General features: G+C 37.7%; 1 protein-coding gene across 3 annotated transcripts in view; it reads left to right on the forward strand.

The window, feature by feature from the left end:
- The window catches only part of TMEM131 (transmembrane protein 131), a 247756-nt gene that overhangs the window by 82925 nt on the left and 139226 nt on the right, over nucleotides 1-25605 (forward strand). For all 3 annotated transcript variants that reach the window (XM_030920866.1, XM_030920868.1, XM_030920869.1), the window contains exon 3: nucleotides 8223-8263. In XM_030920866.1, coding sequence (XP_030776726.1) covers nucleotides 8223-8263 — 41 coding nt within the window. The remainder of the gene's footprint in view (nucleotides 1-8222; nucleotides 8264-25605) is intronic.

Genomic DNA, 25605 nt, shown 5'->3' on the forward strand with positions numbered 1-25605 from the left:
ATGTTGAGATCCTCATAATCAAAAGCAGACCTCATCCTCTACCTTCCCCCAACCCAGTCTTGGAGGAAGTATGTAATTTTATCTCTAAAGGTGACAGAGAAGCATTGTCTCATCACCTGCAAGGAAACTGGCTCCCAGGTATTTCCCTGGGGAAAGCTGCCTGGTATGTAGGTAGTACTCACGTGGCGCCTGCTATGGCTTCTGGTACCCCGGGTTTGTGTGCTTGTGCTGCCTGTACCATCAAGAAGCTTAAATTCTAGGGTGTGCAGACCTTGTCTTACCTCTAAGCATCCATGCCGTGTACACACTGCCACATACCTCATTCTGAAGTGAATTTCATTTAGCTGATTTTTTTTTCTAGCAAGATTAAATCTTCTGTTTAATAATAATGCAGTATAGAAGTATGGCCATCTTAAAATTTGTTAGCAATAACATAGCCAACTTTCAGCTCATGTAAGCTAAAAGTTGGTTTTAGGCATACGCAGTTCTGTCAAGGATATGTTATTATATGAATGCAATACTAGACCAGATCGAAGGATTTGAATTCTCTTATCATTTACTAATGTAAAACATTTAGAGGCTTAGTTTCTTTATCTGTAAAATGAATTCTGTATTTACCTCCAGTGTGTTAAGAGCTGCAAGGACCACTGGAAATACAAACACAGTTGTTAAGACAGTAATGCACTTTGAATTAAAATGCGAGGAGATGTTACTACAAATGAACATCTAAATTATTGATATCTCTATAAAACTGAGGTTAAAGTACATTGTTCAATCTTGGCCTGTTTACGTTTTGGACCAGATAATTGGTTGTAGGGTAGAAGAAAGAGTGTCCTGTGCATTACCTGGTGTTTAGCAGCAGGCTGGACTCTACATACTTAATGTTAGTGGCCCCATGATTTGTGACAAACAAAAATGCCTCTTAGTTTTTTAACTCTTCTAGAATTTGTCCAGTGTGTTTTTTGGTGTTAATAAAAACCCACACCCAGAAAAATGCTTCTGGATGTTGCCAAATGCCCCCAGGGAAACAAAATTGCCCTCAGTTGAGAACCATTGAGTTATAGGGATGAAATTATCAGATGTGTCCGTTTTATAAAAGAATTTAATAGTATTTTAAAGCATACTACATCTATTTTTGCCACGGCTGGTCTATTTGATTGGAAGAAGAGTCCATTTTCCTCCCGCATATCCCCATTTGGAATTGGGAGTGTGTTCTGAGAGAAGCTGTGCTCAGATGATCTGGAATCCACAGCCTAGTGAGGAGCGAGGTTGAAGCTGAAGCCCTTAAGTATGACAGCAGCATGGGTGGGAAGGTACTGAAAGACCAAAGAATTTGCGGGTGGGGAGGTAGGAAAGGTGTCTCCAAGTTCACATGCATGTGCATATTTTCCTTAACACCTGAGGTGAAACAACACCCCTGTTATGTCTTGTCTGTTCTAAAGAGATGTGGTGAAGAGAATTTGCATCTAGTTGACTAAAGTTTCTGTGATTCAGTGAAATTGCTTTTGAAACATTGTAGGAGTGTCTTACATTTGATAGAAGGTTAAAAAAAATGCATGGCGCGGGCATTTTCGAGGGCTCTGAGTACTCTTAATAGACCCTTATCTCTGGATATGAGTTCATGAGGTTCAAAGGTCCCGCCAGTCAAATGGCAAACTATGGCATTTCCCTGTCCTCTAGAGATTGCGTTACTGTCTAATGAGGTTGATCATCTTTTTCATATGGTTATTGGCCATTTATTTTTCTTTAGTGAATTGTCTTCTTGCCCTTTGCTTACATTTCAGTCACAACATTGGTTTTCCCATTTCCTTTTTTCCTTTTCACTGTTGAATTATGACAGTTTTTACATATCTTTACATTGTAAAGTTATTAATGTTGTAATCCTTATTTGCTTGTTTTTATCCTTATTCATTGTGTATTCTTGCTCATTCGCTGACCTTTGACTTTTCTGGATTTTGTATTAAGTGGTTATAGTTGGGTTCCAGTTGTTTGACGGAATCCTTTTGTCTTTATACAGACAGTTGAGTTTATCTTATTTAATCTCACTGTAGATGTGTTTAATCTTTTCCATCCACTTTTTATGCATTCATATTGGTTTTGGTTTTGGTTTTAATCTCTTGATAATGGGGCTCAATTTTCAGGTACACTTTTAAGATAAGTTTAAGCCTTTATTAAATGACTTCAGAAGCAAAATAGTGTCTATGGTGATCTTCCTTATTCTCATAACACTTAAGGGTGTGTTGGCATGTTCTGAGATGTTTATTCTTGTTTATTACAGTTAAATGATTATTTTTGTGTTGTGGCATAGACTTCAAAAACAATATTTATTTTCTGCTTTTCTAACCTGATTTCCACAGATCCTTTGCATCGAGTATCTGCTTATCTTTCATAAGGCAAATTCCTCATTTGTGAGTCTTTGTATGAGTAATTTCAGTGGTCAGATTCTGTCTTCATGATAATTTTTTTCTCCTCAAGAAAGTGCACATGAGTGATACACTTCCTGAGTTCCTTTTCTGTAGACTTCATGTGAGACCATAGCTTCTCATGCTCTAGAATTCTGTTACAACCATTATTGATGTATGAATAACGTACAATAAATTGCATGTGTTTACGTAATTTAAAAAGTTTAGCATATTTATGTACCTGTGAAATTATTACTACAGTCAAGATAATGGACATACGTATCACCCTTAAAAGTCTACTTGTGCCCCTTGGTAATCCCTTTACACTCCTCATCTTTAGGCAGCCACCAGTCTGCTTTCTGTCACTAACAGGTAGTTCACATTTTAAAGCGCTTTATATAAATCAAGTCATACAGAATGTACTTTTTCGAGGGTCTGGGTTCTTCTATTCAGCATAATTATTTTGAGATTAATCTGTGTTGTTTTGTTTATCAGTAGCTTATTTTATTGCTGAGTAGTATTCCATTGTACAGATATAACACAATTCATGTGTCTGTTCACCTGGATACATGGAAGTTTGGGCTGGTGGAAATTTGGGCTGTTCCAATATTGAGCTATAACAAAGCTGCTACAAACATTTATGTACACGCCGTTCATTGTATGGACAAATGCTTTTGTTTCTCTTGGGCAGATATCTAAGAGCGGAGTGATTTGGTCATATGGTAGGTGTATGTTTAATTTGTAAGAAATTGACTTCAAACTGTACTACAAGGCTATAGTAACCAAAACAGCATGGTACTGGTACCAAAACAGGTATGTAGACCAATGGAACAGAACAGAGGCCTCAGAAATAATGCCACACATCTACAACCATCTGATCTTTGACAAAAAACGAATGAGGAAAGGATTCCCTATTTAATAAATGGTGTTGGGAAAACTGACTGGCCATATGTAGAAAACTGAAACTGGATCCCTTCCTTACACCTTATACAAAAATTATCTCAAGATGGATTAAAGACTTAAACGTAAGACCTAAAACCATAAAAACCCTAGAAGAAAACTTTCTAGGCAGTACTATTCAGGACATAGGCTTGGGCCAAAGACTTCATGACTAAAACACCAAAAGCAATGGCAACAAAAGCCAAAATTGACAAATGGAATCTAAGTAAACTAAAGAGCTTCTGCTCAGCAAAAGAAACTATCATCAGAGTGAACAGGCAACCTACAGAATGGGAGAAAAGTTTTGCAATCTGTCCAACTGACAAAGGGCTAATATCCAGAATCTACAAGGAACTTAAACAAATTTACAAGAAAAAAACAACCCCATCAAAAAGTGGGCAAAGGACATGAACAGACACTTTTCAAAGGAAGATATTTATGCAGCCAACAAACATGAGAAAAAATGCTCATCATCACTGGTCATTAGAGAAATGCAAATCAAAACCACAATGAGATACCCTCTCACACTGGTTAGAATGGCGATCATTAAAAAATCAGGGAACAACAGATGCTAGAGAGGATGTGGAGAAATAGGAATGCTTTTACACTGTTGGTGGGAGGGTAAATTATTTCAACCATTGTTAAAGACAGTGTGGTGATTCCTCAAGGATCTAGGACTAGAAATACCATTTGACCCAGCAATCCCATTACTGGGTATATACCCAAAGGATTATAAATCATTCTACTATAAAGACACGTACATGTATGTTTATTGTAGCACTATTCACAATAACAAAGACTTGGAACCAGCCCAAATGCCCATCAGTGATAGACCGGATAAAAAAAAAATATGGCACATATACAAACATGGAATACTATGCAGCCATTAAAAAAGGATGAGTTCATGTCCTTTACAGGGACATGGATGAAGCTGGAAACCATCATTCTCAGCAAACTAACACAAGAACAGAAAACTAAACACCACATGTTCTCAGTCATAAGTGAGAGTTGAACAATGAGAACACATGGACATAGGGAGGGGAACATCACACACTGGGGCCTGTTGGGGGGTGGGGGGGCTAGGGGAGGGATAACATTAGGAGAAATACCTAATGTAGATGACAGGTTGATGGGTGCAGCAAACCACCATGGCACGTGTATACCTGTGTAACAAACCTGCATGTTCTGCACATGTATCCTAGAACTTAAAGTATAATAAAAAAAAAAATTTAAAAAGAGATTGCCAAGCTTTTTATAAAGTGGTTCATCTGTTTTACATTCCCACCAGCAATATGTGCCAGTTCCAGTTGCCGCGCGTCCTCACCACATTTTATGTGGGCATTCTTTTTAATTTTGGACATTAAAATAGGTGTGTAGTATCTCATTGTAGTTTTTATTTCCTTTTTCTTCAAAATTGATACTGAGCATCTTTTCATGTGTAGTTAACATTTGTTTAATTCTGCACTTTAAAATATTAGGTTCTTTTCTTACTCAGTTTCATGAGTTCTTTATATATTCAGCATATAAGTCATTCATCAGATACATGATTTACAAATATTTTCTCAGTATATGATTTGCCTTTTTATTTTCATTATGGCATATTTTTGGTGAGCATATGTTTTTAATTTTGTTGAAGTTTGATTTATCAGTTTTTCCTTTATTGATAGTGTTTTTTTTTGTTCAGGAAATCTTTTCTGTTCCAAGGTTACAAAGATAGTGTCCTGTGTTTTCTTGCTGATGCTTTATAATTTTAGTTTTTATGCATAGAACTGTGATTTATCTGAAATTATTTTGAGTACATGGTGTTAAGGATAAAAGAGCATTTTCCTCCAACATAGGTTTGTTTGGTGTCTTAGTCTGTTTTCTGTTGCTATAATAGAATACCACAGATTGTGTAATGTATAAAGAAACAATGTTTAGTTAGCTAACAGTTTTGGAGGCTGGAAGTCTAAGAGTATGGTGCCGGCATCTGGTGAGGGCCTTCTCAGTGTGCTGTAGAAGGGCATCACGCCTCAGTGGCGGAGGGCACCACATGACTAGAGGGCAAGCGCAAAAGAGCCACAGAGACCTTACTTTTATAGCAAATCGTTCCCACAGTAGCAACATTAATAGATTAAAAAGTAATTAATAATAATGCATAGACTAATCTATTCATGAAGGCAGAGTTAACATTAATCCATTCCTGAGGGCACAGGGATTAAGTTCCCAACACATTAATTTTGCAGGAACGCTTTCAAACCATAGCGTCTGGTTGTTCCAGTACCATTTTTAGAAAAGATGTATGTTTTCCACGGAATCCGCTGATCCCTTTGTTGAAAACCAAATGACTGTATACATGTGTGTCTGTTTCTAGACTTTGTTCAGTTCCATTGATTAATCTTTATACTAGTACCACACTGTCTTGATGATTGTTGCTTTTGTGTGTGTGTGGCATAATAGACATAATATAAAAATGACCACTTTAACCTTTTTTTGTTTTGTTTTGGACCGGAGTCTCATTCTGTCGCCCAGGCTGGAGTGCAGTGACGCGATCTTGGCTCACTGCAACCTCTGCCTCCCAGATTCAAGCAATTCTCCTGCCTCAGCCTCCTGAGTAGCTGGGATTACAGGCACTTGCCACCACGCCCAGCTAATTTTTGTATTTTTTTTTTAGTAGAGATGAGGTTTCACCATGTTGGTCAGGCTAGTCTCAAACTCCTGAACTCAGGTCATCCGCCCACCTCAGCCTCCCAAAGTGATGGGATTACAGGCACGAGCCACCACACCTGGCCCCTTTTAACCATTTTTAAGTGTACAATTTAGTGACATTGCATACATTCACATTGTTGTGCAACCATCACCATCATCCAGCTCCAGAAATTTGTTTTCCCAAACTGAAACCTAAGCAGTAATTCCTCATTCCTCCCTCCCCTTATCCCCTAACAGCCACCATTCTACTTTCTATCTCTATGAATTTGATGAGTCCAGATACCTCCTAAGTGGAATCATACAGTATTTGTGTTTTTTAACTGACTTATTTCATTAGTCATGAAGGTTCACCCATTGTTGTAGCATGTGTCAGAATTTTCTTCCTTTTTAAGGCTGGATCATATTCTGTTGTATGTATAAATCACATTTTGTTTATCTGTTCACATGTCAATGGGTATTTGGGCTGCTCCTACCCCTTAACGGTTGTGAGTAATACTGCCATGAATGTGGGTGAGCCCCTGTTTTCAGTTATTTTGGGTATATACACAGAAGTGGGATTGCTGGTCTTATGGTAATTCTATGTTTAATTTTTTTTAGGAACCACAATACTGTTTTCTGTAGTGGCTACACCATTTTAACATTCGCACTAATACTGCATGAAGGTTCCAGTTTCACCACATCCTTGCCAAAGATCCGTATTTTCTTTTTAAAAATTTAAATAGTAGTCATCCAAACAGGTAGGAAGTGGTATGATTGTGGTTTTGATCTGCATTTCCCTAATGGTCAGTGATGTTGAGCATCTTTTTAAGTGCCTACTGGCCATTTAGGTATTTTCTTTGGAGAAATGTTTGAGTCCTTTGCCCACCTTTTAGTTTGATTGTTTTTCTGTTACTGAGTTGCAGGAGTTCTTGATATATTCTAGATATTAATCTCATCAGATATTTGATTTATAAATATTTTCTCCCATTGCATAGGGAATATATGTAATTTTCATAATAAAAAGTTAAATTTTTCTTTACAGAAAATAGAAGAGCTCGACCAATACCAACTCATTTACCACTCAGACTCAAGTTATTACCATTTTGCTGTTTGCTTTGTCCTTACAGCCCCCCACACACATTATTTTGCCAAGACATTTCAAAGAAAATGAGAGACACCCTTACACTTTACCTAGTACACATCTTCAAAAAACTAGGACAGTTTTCTGCGTCTGCCACATTTCCTGCATAAATAGTCTCCAAAACATTTACAAAATAATATATATGACTGGGAAAAATAATGCTGTTTTGTTCTCATTCTGATGTAGCAGGTCACCTTTCGGGATAAGGTCACTGATGGTATTCCTTGTAGTGCTGGCATTGTCTCATACATCAGGAAGAACTTCTGTTTCTTCATCACCTGAAATACAGCTATTGCCTCCAACTTCCTACTTTTTCTTGTCTTCCTTATCTTTAAAACCTAAAGTAGACCGAACTTCTTCCCAGGACTTCCTTATGAGGCAGAGCGTTATCTGGCCTCTGCTTAGCCCTCCAGTCTCATTTTCTCCTCCTCTCCCAGCTCCAGCAGAGAGACCTGCCATCTGTTTCTTGAGCATACCAACCTCTGCCCTCTGTGAAGGCCTTCACATGTGCTGTTTTCTGTACCACCACCCATCCAGCTGCCACACTGCTTTTTTAATCCTTCAGGTTTTTATGTAAATATTATCTCTTCAGACCGGCCTTCCCTCATGATGTATTTAAGTATTGCAACTATTTATTCCCCTTCACAGCAGCTTTTCAATATTTTGATAATCCTATTTCAGTGTATAAATATGTACTTTTTAATGACTATCTCTCCCTCACACACACCACCCACTGTACCTTGAGTTCCTTGACAGTGGGAATTGTTAACCACCAGCACCTGGCATGCAATTAGTGAGCAGGCAACAGTCCGAGGCACTGCAGCCTCACAAAGTGATTATCACGGGGACTGTTTTCAGGATAAAAATTCATCACATTCCTTTCTGTTACTTCATGTGTGTTTACAATTTGATCTAGTCATTGTATGTGATTTGGAGACCAGGTTTAACCTTAAAATCCAAAGTGGGTATAAAATGAATGTTGGAAGTAAAATAGAATATTTTGGATATTCCCTGTGTCTGTAGTATAAATATTTGGCTTCAGTTTTTTAATCATTATTTTATTCCTTTTGCAGACCGAGACAACACTTGGACTCAGTTCATATCAGCAGAAAAGGTAAGTGTATTTAGTAAGATCACTGCCATACTTTCAGTTCCTTCTGGGGGATTCCTGTGGTTCTCCCCTCCACTTTCCCCTTGCTCTTTTTGGTGAAGAAGGAATAGCAAATTGTAAATCACATTATATGATTATTTCTAAGTATTGTGTGTGGGAAACCAGGTTTAAGTTTGAATGTGCACTTCATGCAGTTGTGTAGCGTGCTTCCCCTGTCGTGTACGAAGGGCTGTTACTCAGAGCTGAAACTCCCCTTGCTTTGTGAGAGACTCAGCTGTGTAACTCCTTAGTGGCTTCTCTTGTGGCTATCCCTGCTTTTGATGTACTGACCATTGCTGCCCTCAGTTACCAGGGGTCTGCCTGCAGGTCCCCAGAGGAGGATCTCAGACCTGCGAAACCCAGTCTTGTGACTTGGAGAGACCACTTTTAAATACAGCTTCCCATGATAACAGGGGATGGTTTTACCTCGGGTGTTAAGGAAAATAGGTACATGCATGTGAATTTGGAGACACTTTTCCTGCCTCCCCACGCCCAAATTATTTGGTCTTTTGATAGCTTCTCACATCTGTAAAGAGACATACTGTGCTGATTCTCTTTCCATATCCGGTGAAAGTCTGTTCTGGTACCTAAAGGTGAGTGAGAGCTTTCTTTGATTTGGATAAAGCAGTCCCTCCAGCACCTATTTTGTGTTCACTCCCAGCTCTTAATGATTGCTCCCCGGGGGACCATAGATGTAAAGGAAGTTAGCTTACAAGGTTCAGCGTAATGGTGTAGTTGCTCTTCCTATTTGCCAGAAACATCTGGTCAGGCACCAGGACCGGTTCTAGTGAACGCCGTTTAGTAACAATTGAAAGGCTGGCAGTGGTGTCAATAGGGCTTTCAGGTAAGGAGCCCATATCGTAAATTTAAGAACCCAGTTATTTTACAGTGTGTGTTTTTAGAACTATGTTTTATTCTGTCAGTATATTTATTCCTTAAATGACAGCAAAGCAAATTTATTTTTAAAAATTATTAATATCCACTGAAATCAGACACTTAGCTACCAAAGTGACAATGACAACAAAAGATGCCCCCACTTTTGCTGTCATCACTGCAGTTTCCATTCTGAGGTAGCAGGAACAGGGAAGCATTTGTTCCTCCTAGGCCTTCATGTTAAAGTACATCTGTGAATGTCTCCAGACTAGCAAAATGCAGACTGCATCAACAAAGAATTTTGTTTTGAGAGAGAAATGTAAAATATTCAGACTATTAGTAGGACAATTAAAACTTCTTACCTCATAAATAATGAAAATTCTTCAGTATTCACTATTTTTTCTCTTTTCACTCTTTTATCTCTGCAGTAACATGGCCCTTCTTCCCCATTGTTCTGTCACTCTCCCTAATGTTATATGTCCTATGGGGACCTGCCCTGTCTGTGATTCCTGTCCAAATATTTAACACTGGCCTGGGTTGTGTCCAAACCACTGCGTGTCTAGCCTGATTCCTCCTTGGCTGGACCATCTTAAGAACCCTAGAACTGTCTAACCACATCTAGAGCCAAAAGAATGGTGACAAAAACATATATGTTATCTTGTGCCTCTTCCTGCTTTCTTCCAGCAATTAGGAAATGAGCTGTGGAATTAGACTGCACTACATTTATGAAGATGAGGATGTTCATTCGTGATCATAATCTGGGCTTTAAGTATTTTCCTAGTGTAATGAAGAATTGACATCAGTACATAATCATGTTCTCATCTCGTTCTACTTATCTACTCTGTATAAAACTTAGTGGCATAAAATAACCATTTTATGATGCTCTCAAACTCTGTCAGAAATTCAGGCAGGGGACAGCAAAGACAGTTTGTCTCTCCTCCATGATCTGGGGCCTCAGCTGGGGAGATTTCAGAGCTGGAAATGACTTGATGGCTGAGAGCTGGAGGCATGTTCATTACATGTTGATGCTAGTTTGCTAGCTGGGACCTCAGCTGAGCTCTCAACTAGAATGCCTATACGTCGGCCTCTTTGTGTGGCCTTCACATGGGCTAGTTTGGGCTTCCTCCTAGTATGATGGCTGGACTCCAAGAGTGAATATCCCAGAGGAAGCTAGTGAAAGCTGGATCACCTTAATCTGCCCTTGGAAGCCACAATATTACTTCCGCTGCCGTACGCCATTCGTCAGCAAGTCACTTAGGTTGTCCTAGATTCAAGATAAGGGAGGGGAGAAAGAGCTCCCCACCTACTGATGGCAGGAATATTAGATTTGTAGACACAATTTACAACTGTCACATTTTACATTGTGTGTGTGTGTGACCAGGATCATGAATTGGGTAAACATTTAATTCAAATTAGTATGCAGATTGGGTATGGGACTGGTTTAAGCGCTAAAACATGTCTTAGTGAGCCCAGGATGCAATAACAAAATACGATAGACTGAGTGACTTAAACAACAGGCATTTATTTCTCACGGTTCTAGAGGCTCAGAAGTCTAAGATCAAGGTCTTGCAGACTTGGGCCTGGCAAACTGTTTTGATGATAATGAAAAACTGATAACCATATGGACCACTAACATATACCTTAGGTGTCTTGATACCCCTACAAGTAAACCCCGAGAGGCTTACAGCATCTGTTTATAAGACCCTCTTCAAAAGCACTGTTTTCTTTGAGATTGCATTTTGTCATTTCATCAACACGTATGCTTTATAACCTCATCAGAAGTGGTGTCTCCGATATCCTCCAGAGCTATTTGGATGTGTTTAACATCCAGAGGACATTGGCAGATCTCATTTTCTACAGGCTTTGTGTTATAGAGGTTTATCTTGAGGAGGGCCGGTGGCAGCCAGATGATGCCTGTTCCCCTACAGAGAATTTGATACATCAATTTTATGTGTTCAGCGATTTAAAGGAAGACATGAACATAATGAGGGAAAATGGACAATATAAAAAAGAAAAAAAATGAAGCCTCTAGAGTTGAAAATACTGTGTCTGAAATGAGTATTTCACTGGATAGGATTAAGAACAACCTAGACATTGCAAAAGAAAAGCTTAGTGAGTTTGAAGACAGTGACAGCAGTAATTTAAACTGAAGCGCAGGGAGAAAAATAACTAAAAAACAAATAAATGCTTGGTGACCTCTGATACAGTAGTAGCAAGCAGTCTAACACGTGTGTAAGTGAGCTCCCAGGAATTGGGAGAGGGAGTAGCTGTGGAAGAACTTTAATAAACCTGAAGCAAGAGTAACACAAAGTCACACCAAGCCAGATAATATTCAAGTTGTTGAAAATCACAAATAGAGAAACAGCCAGGTAAGAAAACTAAATATAGTGGTTCAAAAGATAAGAATGACTGGTGGTTGTTCATCAAGGACAAATGCAACCCCCAAACCAAGGAAATAATGTTTTTAAAGTACCAAAAGGAAAAATTGCTAATCTAAAACACTGCATCCAGCAGGAATATCCTTCAAAAAAATGAAGACGTTTTCAGATAAAACTGAGAAAATTTACAGTAGACTGGCACTTTTGAGAAATGTTAAAGGCTAAAGACAGTTAACCATCTCAGGTATAAACACAGATCCTATGAAGAACAAAGACTATCAATAAAGGCAAAAATATGTGGAAAAATATAAAAAATGTTTTCTGGTTAAGAAAATGTTAATTTCTAACATTTTAAAAACAATGATTTAAAAACAAAAATAATTGTTTATAGCATGTATACATTACGTGTGTGATAACAGCACAAAGAACAGAAGGGTTGCATGAAAGAATTGAGTTGTAAGATTCTTACATGATATGTAAAGTAGTATAATATTATTTGAAGTTAAACTGTGATAATATGAAATAAGCTCCACAGGAAACGTTAAAATCATTAAAAAAAAAATAACAGGAGCTATAGCCAATAAACTAGTCATGAAGATAAAATGAAATACTAAATGAATACTCAGTTGGTCTAAAAGAAGGCATAAACAGAACAAGATGGCATAAACAGAACAAGATAAAACGCAGATGGGAAAAATAGAAAAAATGGCAATATGGTAGACTTAAACCCAAACATATCAGAAACTATAGTAAATGAATAATTTCAACACCAATTGTCAGATTATATTTAAAAAGCGAGACCCAAGCGTATTTTGTCTACAAGAACTTTATTTTAACTTTGTATTTAATATTTTACCTTTTGTTTTGAAATAATTTTAGAGAAAAGATGGAAAAATAGTACAAATATTTCTTACATCTTCTTGACCCAAATTCCTCATTTGTTAGTTTTTTCATATTTGCTTTATCATTCCTGATCTCGCTTTTTAAACTCTCTCCTTTTCCTTCCCTCCCCATAGCTACTTTTTTATACATACATGTGCATCTATTTGTAATTTTTCTGAAGCATTTGAAAATCATTTGTAGACATGATGCTGTTTTACCCCTAAATATTTCAGTGTATATTTCTTGTGAACATTGTTTTAGAGATCATCATATACTCATTAAATTCAGGAAATTAAGACTGTCTCATACTGCTTTTTAATCTAGACCCCTCATTGGGATTTTGTAAATTGTCCCATTAACGTCTTTTATTTTAAAAAAATTTTGGGTCCAGGGTTCAGACCCTCATATTTAATTTTCACTTCTCTTTTTGAATTTTCCTGCCACAGCCCTGGAACAACCTATTTCTCAACATTAGTCTCTAATGTAGAACAATTGATTTGTCTTTCTTACTGTCTTAGAACTTTGACATTTTTGAAGAGTAGAAGCCATTTATTTTATAGAATAACCCAGATGGACCCGGGCACGGTGGCTCACGGCCTGTAATCCTAGCACTTTGGGAAGCTGAGGCGGTGGATTGCCTGAGTTCAGGAGTTCGAGACCAGGCTGGGCAATACGGTGAAACCCCATCTTTACTAAAATACAAAACATTAGCAGGGCATGGCGGCGTGTGCCTGTAATCCCAGCTACTCAGGAGGCTGTGACAGGAGAATTGCTTGAACCCAGGAGGCGGAGGTTGCAGTGAGCTGAGATTGCGCCATTGCACTCTGGCCTGGGCAAGACAGAGCAAGACTCCCGTCTCAAAATAAATAAATAAATAAAATAAACCCAGCTAGAGTTTTCTGATATTTATTCATTATTTGATTCAGAATTTGCATTTTTGGCGGAATATTACTGAAGTTTATGTCTCTCCCAGTGCATCCTATCAGGAAGCGCTTGATGTCTCGTTCCATTTTTCTCTTATAATTCATAAGTGTCTTGCAGAGAAGTACTTTGAGACTATGCAAGTACTGTGTTTTACATGAAATTCTGAATAGTTTTAGAATCTATTGATGATTCTTGCCTGGAGCAGTTATTGCGCTGGCTGGGTTTTTTAAAAATTCTATCACATTTTCTATGTTTCTTAGCTGACATTCTGACTGAAGTTAAGATTGAGGTCATGGTTCATTTTTATCCAGGTATTTTCATCGTTTGCACTGTCGTAAAAAAAAAATCACACGTGCGTAGTTAGGTCTATTCTGTGTCATTTACATGTCCCCAACAATCATTGAGCACTTCCTACTTTCTGGTTCATTAGGAGGTTCCAGGCTTGTTTTGAATTTTCCTGCCACAGCCCTGGAACAACCTATTTCTCAAAAGACCCCTGCTTCGTTTTAGTGGAAGATAATATTGAAAAATTAATCTTTATGTGCCATGCGTACTCATTGCTACTATGATGTATTAGGGTTCTCTTAGAGGGACAGAACTATTAGGATAAATATATAAAGGGGAGTTTATTAAGTGTTAATTTACACGATCACAAGGTCCCACAATAGACTGTCTGCAGGCCGAGGAGCAAGGAGAACCAGTCTGAGTCCCAAAACTGAAGAACTTGGAGTCCAACATTCGAGGGCGAGAATCATCCAGCACAGGAGAACTCAGACGCAGGCTTGGAAGCTAGGCCCGTCTCTCTTTTCATGTTTTCCTGCCTGCTTTATATTTGCTGGAAGCCGATTGGATTGTACCCACCAGATTAAGGGTGGGATCTGCCTTCCCCAGCCCACTGACTCAGATGTTAATCTCTTTTTGGCAACACCCATACAAACACACCCAGGATTAATACTTTGTATCATATCCTTCAATCTAATCAAGTTGACACTCAGTATTAACCGTCACAGGTGGTGTCATTACTAGTGAGGTGTCACTGTCTCTAGACTCTCTTAGTAAAAGGAAGAAAATGTTTTTGTTTATGTGTATAAATATGTACAGTTTACACAAACATATTCCTACTCTTGTATCTGTGTATATTAAAAACCAAGAGTTACTGATGCCTCCAATTTTGATAAAAAACCAGTGTTCTGTCTATTCTATTTCTGTCCATTCTCCAACAATTAGAAATCTGGCCCCAGTTATCTATCTACCGTAAGTGTATTGATTTGTTCAATCCTAGAATACAGATAAATTAGTTTCAAAATTGTTAACTGATACGGCCATAAAAAAAATGAGTACGGTGTCTGTTTAGGGTTCTTGTTTTTTCTTTAGTCTGAGTGTATATTGTCAAAATACTATATTCTAAATTTACATGGGTTATAATGTTCTTCATCTTTCTCTTCATCCTTCTCCCACACCCATACCCATCTGCATTGTACATTTGAAATGAAGTTTGGTTGATTTGTTTCTATCTGTATTCCATGTAGGATTTTTACTCTACTTTTGGATTCTTTAATTGCATAATTGTACATATTGATGGGGTACATGTGATAATTTGATACATGCATAGACTGTGTAATGATCAAATCAGGGTGTTTATCCATCACCTCGAACATTTATCATTTCTTTGTATTAGGAACATTTCTAGTCTTCTCTTCTAGTGACTTTGAAATACACAATATATGGTTGCTAACTATAGTCACTCTGCCCTGCTGTGAAAAACTAGGGCTTATTCCTTCTGTCTGTCAATAACTCTGCGCTTGAGCCCATCAGCCTGCCTCTCTTCATCCTCCCTCTCACACCAAAAAACAAATGCTTCCCAGCCTCTGGTGACTGTCATTCTACTCTTTACCTTCACAAGATAAACTTTTTTAGCTCCCTTCTATAAGTGAGAACATGCAATATTTGCTTTTCAGTGCCTTGCTTATTCCACTTAACCTCCAGTTCCATCTGTGTTGCTGAAAATAACGATTTTATTCTTTTTTATGGCCGAATAGTGTTCCATCGTGTTTAATATATACCAGTTTTCTTTGTTCTTCCATCGATGGACACTTACGTTGATTTCATATCTGTGCTATTGTGAGTAATGCTACCGTAAACATGGGGGTGCAGGTGTATCTTTGAAATACTGATTTCTTTTCTTTGGATAAATAGCCAGTCGTAGAATTGCTGGGTCGACTCCTATCTCTCACTATATACAAAAATCAACTCAAAATGGATTAAAGACTTATATCTAAGACCCGAAACTATAAAACTACTTGAAGAAAACGTAGAGGAAATGTTCCAAGACAACCCACTGTCCTACATATGAACATTTCATTTGTTTCCCGTATTTTGCAATTGCAGACGGTGCTTCAAAGAATAATCTCTTGTGTATGTATTTTTGTATTTTTTGAAGGTTACACTCAGGGTAAATTCCTACAACTTGAATTGCTCAGTCAAAAGATAAGTGTAGGTGTAATTTGTATTGTTGAAAGTATATGTTTAGACATGACTAACGGTTATATGAAAAAATGCTCAGCATCGCCAGTCATCAGGAATGCAGATCCAGACAAAGATGCGTTATCATCTCACACCTGTTAGAAAGGCTGTCATCGAAAAGACAGAAGACAACAAATATTGACCAAGAATGTGTAGAAAAGGGAACCCTGGTTTACTGTTGGTTTGAATGTAAATTAGTATAACTATTATGGAAAACATTGTGGCAGCTGCTTAAAAAAAATTAAAAATAGAACTGCCATGTGATCCAGCAAATTCATAACTAGGTATATATACAAGAGAAAAGAAATAATTAGGTCAAAGAGACATCTGCATTCTCATGTTCATTGAAGCATTATTCACAATGGCCAAGACAGGGAGGAATCAACCTAAGGGTTCATCAGTGGACACATGGATAATGAAAATGTGGGGATGTATATATGTGTGTCTGTGTGGATTCTTAATAGTATTCCACACATATTTAGTGGAATACCATTAAGCCTTAAACATAAGGAAATCCTGTCATTTATGACAACGTGGATGAACTTGGAGGACATTATGTTAAATGTGAAAGCCAAGTACAGAAAGATGAATAATGCATGATCTCACTGAAATGGAGAATATAGAAGCAGAGAGTAGAATGGTGGTTACCAGAGCCTGAGGGTGGGGACCAGGGAGATTTGAGAGATGTTAGTCAAAAGACACAAAATTTCAGTGAGAAGGTATAAGTTCAGCTTAGCAGTTTTTCGACTTTATGATGGTGCCAAAGCACAATATATGTTGAGTAGAAACAGTATTTCAGATTTTGAATTTTGGTCTTTCCTAGGCTAGCTGTACAATACTCTCTTGCAGCTTTCAGTCAGCCACACAGTCCAGAGAGTAAACGACTGATACTCTACCCTATACCATGTTATCAGATGACTTTGCCCAACTGTAGGTTAATGTAAGTGTTCTGAGCATGTTTAAGGAGAGACTAGGCTACCTGAAAAGTAAGTTGGTATATTAAATACATTTTAGACTTGTGATTATTTTCAACTTATGATGGATTTATCGGGACGTCACCTCATAAGTCAAGAAGCATTTGTATTGTATACTTGAAAATTGCTGAGAGAGTAGATATTGTGTTCTTACCATAAAACATGATAACTATGTGAGGTGATGCATGTAGTAGCTCAATGTAGCCATTCTACAATGTGTACATATTTTAAAATATGTTGTACATCATAAATATGTACAGTTTTCACTTGTCAAGTAGGGAAAGGGATAAGAAGTTTATGTTTAGGATAAATTCATGGAAGTGGGGTTGGTGAGTCAAAAGTAAATGCTGACATTGTTTCATTAAGTATTGTCACATTCTCCTTCAAGGTCTGTACCACCTTGCATTCCCTCATCGGTGAAAAAGAGTACCTGTTTCCCACATCCTTTCCAACAGAATGTGTTATTTTTAATTGTTGCTGATCTCATAGGTCAGAAATTTTATCACAGTGTAGTTTTAGTTTGTCTTTAATTATGAGTAACGTTAACCATCTCCTAGTATTAAGAGCCATGCTTATATTTGTCTTTTGATGTTGCCTGTTCATGTCTGTTCTACCTGTTTTTCTGTAGTGCTCTTAATTTTTTCTGATTGTTTTTAAGAGTTCTTTATATATTGGAGATATTAGTCTTATTTTGCAAGTATCTTCTCCCTGTTCATCAGTAGTCTTGATTTTGAAGAAATGCACTTCTTCATAAGTATGCAATTAGGTTAAATGTAAAAAGACGTAGGAAAACAAGCAAACATTAATCTTTAAAATGCTAGAGTATTGGTTATGTTACTTTCAGCCAAAGTAGACTTTAGGACAGGGAATATTATCAGAGATAAAGAAGGACATTGTACAATTATGAAAGAGACGGTCCCCCAGGTAGATACAACAATCCCAAATTCTAATATTGGAGCTTTAAAGTACATGAAGAAAAAAAATGAATAAAATTAAGGGAACAAACCCACAGTGATTACTGAAGATTTCAGCATTCATCTGTTCATAACTGATAAAATAGATGGAAAATCAGTAAGGGTGTAGATTTGAAGAATACTATTAAGTAACTTGACCTAATAGGTATTTATTAAATACTACATCCACCAAGATGAGATTATATAGATTATACTGTCTGATTACAGCAAAATTAAATTAGAAATCGGTAACAATGAAAATCCAGATATTTTATAATTGGGAATTAAACCAGAAGCTTTTCAGTACTCATGGGTTAAGAAAGAAATCATAAGGGATATTAGAAAATGCTTTGAAAACAAAAATGTAACGTATCTTAGTCTGCTTGCGGTAGACTGCCATAACAAAATACCATAAACTGGGTGGCTTAAACAACAGACATTTATTTTCTCACAGTCTGGAATCTGTGAAATCAGGGTGCCAGTGTAGTCAGTTTACACTGAGATCTGTTTTCCTAGCTTGTAGGTGGCAGCCATTCCACTGTGTAACTCTCATGCCCTCTGGTGCGCATGTGTGCATGGGGACTTTCTGGTGTCCTTTTTTGTAAGGATACTAATCCCGTTATATTAGCCCCCCCCCCCCCCCCGTATAACCTCATTTAACCTTAATTGCCTGCTTATAGACCCTGTCTCCACATAATAGTCATAGTGGGGATTAGGGCTTCAATATGTGAATTTGGGAAGTGGGGGTGGTTGGGGGGGAATTCAATTGATAGAACAACATACCAAGTTTTCTGGAATTTAGGCAAAGCAGTATTTAAATAGACATTTATAGCTTTAAAAGTTTATATCAGATAGAAGAAAAATTTTTAAATGAGCAATTTACATTTCCAGTTTAAGACATAGAGCATCAACTTCAAGTAGAAGAAAATAAAGGATATACTAGAAATCAATTAAATAGAAAGTGGAAAAAAAATCAATGTAAACAAAAACTGATTCTTTGAGTCTAGCTAGATTGGTTAAGAAAATAAGGCAGACAAAATCAGTAATGAAATAAGGGATATCCCTACAGATCTTATAAATATTCAAAGAATGAGAGAAATTATGAATCCCTTCATTCTCAAAAATTCAACAATTTAGATGAAGTGGTCAAATACTTGAAAGATACAAATTATTAAAACTCACTGAGAGAGAATAAGAAAATGAGTTTTTAAATATTTGTTAAAGACATAGAACTTACAATTTTAAACCTTTTCACAAAGAAAACGGCAGGCTCATATGCCTAAACTGGTAAATTCTATCAGACAACTAGTGAAAAAATACTAGTCTTACATAAACTCTTTTAGGAAAGAGAGGAATAGAATGTCCTTCCTTACACGTTTTATGAGGCGATTATTGCAGGCATTACAAGAAAGCTAGAAGCTACATCTCTTCAAACATTTATTCAGAAATCTCTAACAGAATATTAGCAAATCAAATCCAGAAACGTATAACAAGGTAATGCATCATGACCAAAAGGGGTTTATCTTAGGAATGCAAGATTAATATTTGAAAACAATATAATTTTTCTTAACAAAATTTCAAAAACTTTTGTAATTATTTGAATAGATGTAGAAAAAGCCTGTGACAACATTCAGCATCTGTTCAGCACACAAAGAATAGAAAAGAATGTCTTTAACCTGATAAGGAGTATCTATGGAAAAGTAACAGTTAACATGATACTAATGGTACAAGATTGAATGCTTTCTTTCTAAGATTGGGAAAGTGGCAAGGATGTCCACTTTCATCACTTACATTAAACATTGTACTGGATGTAGTAGTCATTACATTAAGACAAGAAGCAGAGGTAAGAGTCATCAGATTGGAAAGGAAGAACAAAAAGGATTTTGTCTACAAACCATGTGATTGTGTGGATAGAAAGTCCTAAGGAATATACCAAAAAGTAATACAGTCAATAATCAGAAGTAACTGATTTCTTCATAACAAGTACAAAAGTAAAATGTTGTAGAAAAATGTCATTTACAATATCATAAATCATTGCATACCTTGGGATAAATTGAACAGAACAGTGTTGAGACCTGTGCACTGAAAACTGTAATGTAGTAAAGTAAAGAACTCCTAGATATACTGAGAAAGATCCTGCGTTCATGGATTGGAAGATTGTGAAGATAATTCTCCCCAGATCGGTTTTAGATTAACCAATTCCAATAGAAATTTCAACAGACAGTTTTTTGTTTTTTGTTTTTTGTTTTTTACAAATTGATAAGCTGCTTTTCAAGATTACATGGAAAATGTTAAGCATCTAGAATAGACCAAACAAGTTTTAAAAAGATTAAACAAATTAGAAGATTTAAACTACATGTTTTGAAGATGCAGTTTAAAACTTCTTGTCTATATGTGCCAGGGTAATTCAGTGACACAAGAATACTCTTTTTCAGCAGGGGTTACAATCCTAGTCTCTGATGACACAGACTTGAAACCAACAAAGACCAAAAGAGACAAAGAAGGGCATTACATAATGGCAAAGGGATCAATGCAACAAGAAGAGCTAACTGTCCTAAATACATATGCACCCAATACAGGAGCACCCAGATTGATAAAGCAAGTTCTGACAGACCTACAAAGAGACTTAGACTCCCACACAATAACAGTAGGAGACTTTTAACACCCACTGCTAATATTAGTCAACGAGACAGAAAATTAACAAGGATATAAACTCACTCAGAACCGCACAACTACATGGAAACTGAACAACCAGCTCCTGAAGGACTACTGGGTGAATAACGAAATGAAGGCAAAAGTAAAGATGTTCTTTGAAACCAGTGAGAACAAAGACACAAAGTACCAGAATCTCCGGGACACATTTAAAGCAGTGTGCAGAGGGAAATTTATAGCACTAAATGCTCACAAGAGAAAGTAGGAAAGATCTAAAATCGACACCATAACATCAAAATTAAAAGAAGTAGAGAAGCAAAAGCAAACAATTTCAAAATCTAGCAGAAGACAAGAAATAACCAAGATCAAAGCAGAAATGAAGGAGATAGAGACACAAAAAAATCCTTCAAAAAATAAATGAATCCAGGAGCTGGGTTTTTGAAAAGATCAACAAAATAGATCACTAGCCAGACTAATAAAGAAGAGAGAAGAATCAAATCAGTGCAATAAAAAATGATAAAGGGGATATCACCACTTATCCCACAGAAATACAAACAACCATCAGAGAATACTATAAACACCTCTACGCAAGTAAACTAGAAAATCTAGAAGAAATTGATAAATTCCTGAACACATACACCCTCTCAAGACTAAACCAGGAAAAGGTTGAATCCCTGAATAGACCAATAACAAGTTCTGAAATTGAGGCGGTAATTAATGGCCTACCAACCAAAAAAAGTTCAGGACCAGACAGATTCACGGCCAAGTTCTACCCGAGATACAAAGAGGAGCTGGTACCATTCCTTCTGAAACTATTCCAAACAATAGAAAAAGAGGGAATCCTCCCTAATTCATTTTATGAGGCCAGCATCATCCTGATCCAAAACCTGCAGACACACAACAAAAAAAATATCAGGCCAATATCCCTGTGATGAACATTGATGTGAAAATCCTCAATAAAATACTGGCAAACCAAATCCAGCACCACACCAAAAGGCTTATACAGCACGATCAAGTTGGCTTAATCCCCTGGGATGCAAGGCTGGTTCAACATATGCAAATCAATAAACATAATCCATCACATAAACAGAACCAATGACAAAAACCACATGACTCTCTCAGTAGATGCAGAAAAGGCCTTTGACAAAATTCAACACCCCTTCATGCTAAAAACTGTCAATAAACTAGGTATTGATGGAATGTATCTTAAACTAATAAGAGCTGTTTATGACAGACCCACTGCCAGTGTCATACTGAATGGGCAAAAACTGAAAGCATTCCCTTTGAAAACTGGCACAAGACAAGGGTGCCTTGTCTCACCACCCCTATTCAACATAGTATTGGAAGTTCTGGCCAGGGAAATCAAGCAAGAGAAAGAAAGAAAGGGTATTCAGATAGGAAAGGAGGAAGTCAAATTGTCTCTGTTTGCAGATGACATGATAGTATATTTAGAAAACCCCACCGTCTCAGCCCAAAATCTCCTTAAGCTGATAAGCAACTTCAGCAAAGTCTCAGGATACAAAATCAGTGTGCAGAAATCACAAGCGTTCCTATACACCAATAACAGAGAGCCAAATCATGAGTAACTCTCATTCATAATTGCTACAAAGAACAAAATACCTAGGAATCCAACTTACAAGGGATATGAAGGACCTCTTCAAGGAGAACAACAAACCACTGCTCAATGAAATAAAAGAGGACACAAACAAATGGAAGAACATTCCATTTTCATGGATAGGAAGAATCAATATCATGCAAATGGCCATACTGCCCAAAGTAATCTATAGATTCAATGCTGTCCCCATCAAGCTACTGTTGACTTTCCTCACACAATTGGAAAAAGCTACTTTAAATTTCATATAGAACCACAAAAGAGCCCACGTAGCCAAGACAACTCTAAGCAAAAAGAACAAGGCTGGAGGCATCACACTACCTGAACCTGACTTCAAACTATACTACGAGGCTGCAGTAACCAAAACAGCATGGTGCTGGTACCAAAACAGCTACATAAACCGGTGGAACAGAAGAGAGACCTCAGAAATAACACCACACATCTACAACCATCTGATCTTTTACAAACCTGACAAAAACAAGCAATGGAGAAAGGATTCCCTATTTAATAAATGGTGTTGGGAAAACTGGCCAGCCATATGCAGAAAAAAACTGGACCCCTTCCTTACACCTTATATAAAAATTAACTCAAGATGGATTAAAGACTTAAAAGTAAGACCTAAAACCATAAAAATCCTAGAAGAAAACCTAGGCAATACCATTCAGGACATAGCCGTGGGCGAAGACTTCATGTCTAAAACACCGAAAGCAATGGGAACAAAAGCCAAAATAGACACATGGGATCTAATTAAAGAGTTTCTGTAAAGCAAAAGAAACTATCATCAGAGTGAACAGGCAACATACAGAATGGGAGAAAAGTTTTGCAATCTATCTGACAAAGGGCTAATATCCAGAATCTACAATGAATTTAAATTTACAAGAAAAAACCAACCCCATCAAAAAGTGGGCGAAGACTGTAAACAGACACTTCTTAAAAGAAGACATTTATGCAGCCAACAGACATGAAAAAAAGCTCATCACTGGTCATTAGAGAAATGCAAATCAAAACCACAATGAGATACCATCTCATGCCAGTTAGAATGTTGATCATTAAAAAGTCAGGAAACGGGCCGGGCGTGGTGGCTCAAGCCTGTAATCCCAGCACTTTGGGAGGCCAAGACAGGCGGATCACGAGGTCAGGAGATTGAGATCATCCTGGCTAACACAGTGAAACCCCGTCTCTACTAAAAAATACAAAAAAAAAACTAGCCGGGCGAGATGGCGGGCGCCTGTAGTCCCAGCTACTCTGGAGGCTGAGGCAGGAGAATGGCATAAACCCAGGAGGCGGAGCTTGCAGTGAGCTGAGATCCGGCCACTTCACTCCAGCCTGGGCGACAGAGCCAGACTCCGTCTCAAAAAAAAAAAAAAAAAAAAAAAAGTCAGGAAACGACAGATGCTGCAGTAGATGTGGAGAAATAGGAACACTGTTACACTGTTGAGGAATGTATATTAGTTCAGCCATTGTGGAAGACAGTGTGGTGATTCTCCAGGGACCTAGAACTAGAAATACCATTTGACCCAGCAATCCCATTATTGGGTATGTACCCAAAGGGCTATAAATCATTCTATAAAGACACATACACACCTTTGTTTATTACAGCACTATTCACAATAGCAAAGACTTGGAGCCAACCCAAATGTCCATCAGTGATAGACTGGATGAAGAAAATGTGGCACATATACAACATGGAATACTGTGCAGCCATAAAAAAGGATGAGTTCATGTCCTTTGAAGGGACGTGGATGAAGCTGGAAACCATCATTCTTAGCAAACTAACACAAGAACAGAAAACCAAACACCACCTGTTCTCACTCACAAGTGGGAGTTGAACAATGAGAACACATGGACATACAGAGGGTAACATCACACACTGGGGCTTGTCGGGGGTTGGGCAGCTAGGGGAGGGATAGCATTAGGAGAAATACCTAATATAGGTGATAGGTTGATGGGTGCAGGCAAACCACCATGGCACGTGTATACCTATGTAACAAAACTGCACGTTCTGCACATGTACCCCAGAACTTAAAGGATAAAAAAAAAAATCTTTTTCAACAAAGGATACTAGGCCTACTGGATATTTACAGAGAAAGAAAAAGTGAACTTTAATCTTTTAACTCACACCATCGCCATAATTAACTTAAAATGGACAATAATAAATAGGCTCATATCTAAAAGTTAAAGGTGTAAAACTTTTAGAATAAAACCAATCTTTTCATAGAAATATTTGCAAACTGGACATAGTTTTAAAATACCAGAAACACATACCATGAAAGAAAAAATGAGGCTGGGCGCAGTGGTTCACACCTATAATTCTAACACTTCTGGAGGCTACCGTGGGAGGATCACTTGAGACTAGGAGTTTTGAAACTAGCCTGGGGAACATAGTGAGACCTGTATCTACAAAAAGTAATAATAAATTAGCTAGTTGTGGTGGTGTGTGCCTATACTCCCAGCTACTTGGGAGGATGAGGCCAGAGGGTGGCTTGAGCCCAGGAGGTCAAGACTGCAGTGACCCATGATTGGACCACTAACTGCACTCCAGCATGGGCGACAGAGTCAGACCCTATCTCAAAAAAGAAAAAATCATCATTTCGACCTCATCAGAATTAAAAACTTAGGCTTTTCAAAAGAAACCATTAATAAAAGGAAAAGGTAAACCAGGACCAGGGTAAAAATATTTGCAGCACATAACAGAGAACTCTTAAAACTGAATAAAACTGAATAATGAGGCCGGGCACGGTGGCTCACGCCTGTAATCCCAGCACTTTGGGAGGCCGAGGCGGGCGGATCACAAGGTCAGGAGATGGAGACCATGGTGAAACCCTGTCTCTACTAAAAATACAAAAAATTAGCGGGGCACGGTGGCAGGCGCCTGTAGTCCCAGCTACTCAGGAGGCTGAGGCAGGAGAATGGCGTGAACCCGAGAGGCGGAGCTTGCAGTGAGCCGAGATCGCGCCACTGCACTCCAGCCTGGGCGACAGAGCAAGACTCTGCCTCAAAAAAACAAACAAACAAACAAACAAAAAAAAACCTCAATAATGAGACAGACATCCCAGTTAAAAAAACTTTCCACAGACATTTACAAAAGAAGGTACCTAATTGTGCACCAAGTAAATGGAAAGATGATCAACATTATTCATCATTAGGGAAATGCAAATTAAAACTAAAAATGCATTTATGGGAGAATATATATAATATAGGAGAAGTCCTATTCATTTCTTTTAAGTTACTGTTTATTTAGCTGGCTCTTTAATAAAAATCATATTTGACATCAATTTAAACTGCTGGTGACTTTGATAGTTTTACTAAACCTCTTCCCCCCCTCTTATTTGTGGCTGTGATGTTTGTGGATCAAGATGCAAAATAGTGGCTCCTAAATGTGAGGGTGCTTAAAAATGCAGGTTTCTGGGGTCCATTCTGCTTACAAGGAATTAGATTCTGGAGGTGGGGCCTTAGAATCTGCATTTCCATAAGCATTGTAGGTGTTTATGATGCAGGTACATCACAAACAATTGTTTTAAAAATGCTGGGCCAA

This window comes from Rhinopithecus roxellana, chromosome 17 (assembly GCF_007565055.1).
Source record: "Rhinopithecus roxellana isolate Shanxi Qingling chromosome 17, ASM756505v1, whole genome shotgun sequence".
NCBI classification, from domain to species: Eukaryota; Metazoa; Chordata; class Mammalia; order Primates; family Cercopithecidae; genus Rhinopithecus; species Rhinopithecus roxellana.